Source organism: Neophocaena asiaeorientalis, unplaced genomic scaffold (genome assembly GCF_003031525.2).
Source record: "Neophocaena asiaeorientalis asiaeorientalis breed wild unplaced genomic scaffold, Neophocaena_asiaeorientalis_V1.1 scaffold110, whole genome shotgun sequence".
Classification (NCBI taxonomy): domain Eukaryota; kingdom Metazoa; phylum Chordata; class Mammalia; order Artiodactyla; family Phocoenidae; genus Neophocaena; species Neophocaena asiaeorientalis.
The window spans coordinates 8,645,286-8,650,818 of NW_020175053.1; the positions used below are offsets into that span (position 1 = coordinate 8,645,286).

The 5,533-nt window shown below is 50.7% G+C and overlaps 1 protein-coding gene across 1 annotated transcript; it reads left to right on the forward strand.

The window, feature by feature from the left end:
- Nucleotides 1–1,210: 1,210 nt before the first annotated feature.
- PRAME (PRAME nuclear receptor transcriptional regulator) lies at nt 1,211–2,971 on the forward strand (the record flags this gene model as incomplete). The annotated part of the gene is made up of 2 exons (XM_024763686.1): nt 1,211–1,255; nt 2,683–2,971. Coding segments are annotated over exons 1-2 (334 nt in total), but the record flags the coding sequence as incomplete, so codon positions are not given.
- Between the last annotated feature and the right edge of the window lie 2,562 nt (nt 2,972–5,533).

Genomic DNA, 5,533 nt, shown 5'->3' on the forward strand with positions numbered 1-5,533 from the left:
ATGTCAGAAGAATTGGGGAGAAATCCGTGATTTCTGTTGATGCCAGTGGAAGGATGTCCGGTCCCCCACCCTCCCCGCATCGTGGCCAGACCCCAGGCTCTGGGAGAGGTGGGCTGACTTGCCAGGGATGCAGAAAGAGGGGGCTGCGCCGTCAGCACAGGCCAGGAGCAGGAACCTGGGGACACACATGCATTCTAAAGACCCCAGGAAGGCCCTGGGGGCAGATGCTTTGCGATCCCAGTAGAAATTCTGTGACTGGAGACGGGAAGGGGGACAGGACACCCCCCTACCATGAGCTCAGAAGCTGCTCTGGCCTGTACAGCGTGAGACCAGGTGACCAGGACGTGGTAGAAACGTCCCCCCAATTGACTCATGCCTGGGCCTTGGGAGTCGTCCTGGGCCAGTCCTGACACTGGGCAGGAAGGACAGGTCTTCCTGCAGCTGTGCCCCTGGTCCTTCTGCCTCCGGACAAACAGGCTCTGCATGGAGGTGCAGGTGGACAGAGGAGTGTCCCCTGCTCGCTGGGGAAGAATGTTCGGCTTATACTTCCCATTTTTACATCATTCGAAGGCAGTGGTCCCTCCTGCCTCCTTGGATCTCCTTCCTGGATGCTGGGTTCCCATGGAAACATCCCAGGCTTGGAAGTGAATAAGGTGTGTCCCAGGTTTGGCCACCAGCACACTTCCAGCCTCTCCCAGCCCACATGGCTACATTTCATCTTGTCAAGCCAATTTGCATATCCCCGCTTCTGGGAGGAAACACCCTTTGCCTCCAGGGACAGAGGGAGGAATATTTGAGGCTTGGGTTTGCCTTGGCTTTAAGGGATCCACCAGGTCCCCTGGTAGCCACTCCTGCTGGCAATCTCTCAGGCCCATCCTGACAAAAGTCTCTGAATTCCTCCAAACACAGCACACTTTACCTCCTCTTGGGTAATTTCCTTGGTCTCATTACAAATGCCCAGCCCTTCCCTCTTCCCAGCCAGCTCCTAGTTGTAATTTTGACCTGACCTCCTTTGGGGAAGCCTTAACCCTCAAAATCTGGAGGACCCGCCATCCCTCAGTGTCACCTCTCTTCCCCCATGAACGGGCACACATTTTGCAGTTTTAGGTTACGTATAAGTGACTGTGTGACTCTCAGGAATTGTGTCATATTTCTTTTTCCTTTGGGGTGACACCACTAGGTCTGCACAAAGCTGTCTTAAGACATTGGGATGGTTTTGACGTGGCCCATGCTCTTCGAACAAATATGCTTGCAGGTTGGTTTTCTTCTTTTATCTTTTGTTTTCACGAGTGGACAGAGGATCCTATCAGTTGTGTGTAAGAGGAAGTCAAATCAGCATTAGCTGGATGGATTACTAGTAATCAGATTCCGCTTTCCATTTGAAATGGAAATTTCAGCTGGGATCTGAAAAGTGTGGCCAGGAAGGCCTATCATGGCTTCTCAGGAGCCAGAGGAGGGACTCAGAGGCCTGAGCACATTGCTTCTTGCACCACACCCGCCCTGGCATCTGGGCCCTCGGGCCCTGACCCCTGCCCCAGCCAGGGTCTCCACAGGACAGGCCATGCAGGCCAAGGTCCTGTAGAGAATTTTTCTTCGCCTTCTGTACACGTTTGCAGTAGCAGGCTTTGCTTTTGCTTCTATGTGAAGTTTTGCCTTAATCCCAAACGTTTTGATTTCTGCTCTGGTTTATGCCACTCATAGACAGTTACAGTATTTCTTAACCAAATAGATTTTTTTTCTTTTTTTGATGTAAGACATCTAATTAGTTGAACTTTTTGGATGACAATTTACATATTTGGTTTGTGACTAGTAATTATAGTTCATATCATTTATGGTTTTGTGATTTTTACTAGTTTAAAGGGCCTTTTTGGTTTGTTTTCATTTTAGAAATGAAAAGTTTTTTTAATTCCATGGAATAAAAACAATTCCATAATAGTAATACTCATAGGTACATCTTGGAATCAGTGTTTTTTTTTCTTAATCTCTAACATCACATGCTATCAAATACTGTCATGCTACGTTATGGTTTCTGATTTAAAGTTTTTTTTTGTTTTGTTTTTGTGGTATGCGGGCCTCTCACTGTCGTGGCCTCTCCCGCTGCGGAGCACAGGCTCCAGACGCGCAGGCTCAGCGGCCATGGCTCACGGGCCCAGCCGCTCCGCAGCATGTGGGCTCTTCCCGGACCGGGGCATGAACCCGTGTCCCCAGCATCGGCAGGCGGACTCTCAACCACTTCGCCACCAGGGAAGCCCTGATTTAAAGAGTTTTAAATGGGGTAACGGTACCCACTGTGTGGTGCTCCTCCATCATTCCCATCTGGGTTATTTGTTGGAGTTTAGGAAGAGGCCATGTTGGGCTAAACTCCTTATTCCTGTTGTTTTCAGTCCTTGAGTGATAATCAGAAGCTTTTCTCCGGAGAGGGTGGGGTCAGCTGTCAGGCTTCTAGGTACCCACCTTTCAGAGGGGCTGGGATTTAATGCAGCATGGGTGGATATGGGATAGGGCGAGAGGTCACCTTGTCCCCTCATTGGGGCCTGGCGCCAGCAGGGCCAGAGCTGTGGCTTTGTGGCCAGAGGGGTGTCTTTGACCCTGCGTTGGGTCCCCTAGAGTGTGGAGGGACGGCAGGGTCGCCGGTCCTTGGCTGGAGAAGGACCCACCCCTTGCTCTCTGGTGTCCCTCCAGTACTCACTCTGGAGCAGATTCTTCAGGGTGGGCATCCGGGCCCCACCGAAACTCCTGGAACTGGCCGTCCAGAGCCTGCTGAGGGATGAGGCCTTGGCCATCGCCGCTCTGGAGGAGCTGCCCGCTGAGCTCTTCCCACCCCTGTTCTCCGCGGCCTTTGCCGGGATGCGCAGCCAGGCCGTGAAGGCGATGGTGCAGGCCTGGCCCTTCCCCTGCCTCCCGCTGGGGGCCCTGATGAAGGAGCACAAGCCTCACCTGGAGACCTTCCAAGCTGCAATTTGGGGGTGTGGTGGGGCCACCCCGTGGGACCCCCCAAGACAGCCCATCCAAATGAAAGGGACACGAGCTTCCCTGGGGGCGCAATGGTTAAGAATCCACCTACCACTGCAGGGGACACGGGTTTGAGCCCTGGTCCGGGAAGATCCTGCATGCCGCAGAGCAACTAAGCCCGAGCGCCAGAACTACTGAGCCTGCACGCCACAGCTACTGATGCCTGTGTGCCTAGAGCCCATGCCCCGAAGCAGAGAAGCCACTGCAGTGAGAAGCCCGTAAACCACAATGAAGAGCAGCCCCCGCTCGCTACAACTAGAGAGTCCGCGCACAGCAACAAAGATCCAACGCAGCCAAAAATCAGTAAATAAATTGACCAAAAAAAAAAAAAAAAAAAAGGAACATGTCATACAGTGGGGTCCGCCCTGTGGCCCTGGGCTGCCTTACCTGGCTTCCCACACACGACCTGTGGAGAAGGCCACACACCAAGGCCGGGGCAGGGCTCGTCTGCATGTCCCTGACCATGAGCCATCCTCCACCGCCTATCTGGTGTGGCCAACTGTCAGCAATCCCTTATCCTGCCGCACAGCCACTGGCCCTTCTCTATCTTCTTCCCCTAGCAGGCACCCTCTTTTCTTCTGCCCCACCCCTTCCAGCCTCCTACCCTATGCCCCGTAAGAAAGAACAAGAAATGAAATGCGGTGGTGGGTGCCATGTGGACCCAAAAGTGCCAGAGTGGGGTTCGTGTGAGAAGCACAAGTGCCCAGTGGGGCCCGGGGTCCGACCTCTACATACTCCTCACACTCATGGCCCCGTTGGGCACCTGCATGGCTTTGTTCTTGTCCACAGGATGTTCAATATCTTATCTTCCTTTGAGGAGATGGACCCATATTTTCCTCACTTAACTCGTTGGTGAAGATCCAGCTCCACTTGCTTCTTTCTTCCAGCTCAGTTCCCCCAGTGTTTTAGTTGATAGGCAGAGAAGTGCTTCCACGCAATCCCTTAAATGGACCAAAACGGTTCAGGACAGAGATGAAACCCGACTGCATCCTAAAACCTTTGGCATTACCTAAGTGATGAGAGTGATCAAGGTGTCTTTTGTTAATGAGGTGACTTCAGGAAGTGCCTAAGGCTGGGGGGTGGTTGTCAGTGGGGCCAATCCTGTGATTAGAGGGTTGAAACAATCAGTCCCAGCCCGATGACCTCCAGGGAGGAGAGAGGGGCTGGAAGTTGAGTTTACCCCCCATATGGCCAATGATGTAGCTAAAAAATAAATGATCCCACAACGTAGGGGCTTAAAACAATAACTGTTTCCTGTTGCACAGTTACTGTGGCTTAGCCGGGTGTTTCCGGCTCAGAGTCTCTTGTGAGGGTCGACTCAAAATACTGGCTTAATCGGCTTATTCGTCTGAAGACTTGACAGGCTTGACTTGTGCTGGAGAATCCTCCCCCAGGATGGCTGTCTCCCTTGGCTTTTGGCTGGAGGCCTCAGTGCCTCCCCACGTGGACTTCCCCAGAGGGTTGCCGGAGTGTTCCCATGACATGGCTGCTGGCTGGCTTCCGCCAGAGCGGGTGATTCAAGAGAGCAAGGCAGAATGTCCATTGTGATCTAATCTTGGAAATCACACACCAGCACTCCACAGTATCCTGCTGGTGCCCTGCTCCTTGTGAGAGGTCACGATACAAGGCTGTGAAGACCAGGGTGCAGGGATCACCGAGGGCCATCTTGAAGGCTGGGTTTCACCATAGTACAAAATTATTTGCAGGCATTATTTTATTTAATAGTCATAACGATCCAGGGAGGTAGTTACCATTTAAAAGATACATGCACCCTAATGTTTATTGCAGTGCTGTTTACAATAGCCAAGACATGGAAACAACTTAAAAGTCCATCAACAGAGAAGTGGATAAAGAAGATGTAGTACATATATATAATGAAATATTACCCGGCCATTAAAAAGAATAAAATAATGCCATTTGCAGCAACATGGATGGACCTGGAGATTATCATACTAAGTGAAATAAGTCAGACAGAGAAAGACAAACATCATATGATATCGCTTATATGCAGAATCTAAAAAAAAAAGATACAAATGCACTTTTTTACAAAACAGAAAGAGACTCACAGACTTGGTGAACGAGCTTATCGTTACCGGGGGGGAAAGACTGGGGGGAGGGATAGATTGGGAGTTTGGAATTGACATGTACACACTGCAGTATTTAAAAGAAAATGCCTTTCCATGAAAAAAATCTGTACTATTGTATATCATATTGTAATAATTAAATATAATAATAATATCTACATACCTTCTCATAACATTGTTTTTTTTAATTAATTAATTTTTGGATTTCTTGCATCTTCGTTGCTGCACGCGGGCTTTCTCTAGTTGGAGCTACTCTTCAATGCAGTGCGCAGGCTTCTCATTGTGGTGGCTTCTCTTGTTGTGGAGCACGGGCTCTAGGCGATCGGGCTTAGTAGTTGTGGCTTGTGGACTCTAGAGCGCAGACTCAGTAGTTGTGGCGCAGCATGTGGGATCTTCGCAGACCAGGGATCGAACCGGTGTCCTCTACATTGGCAGGC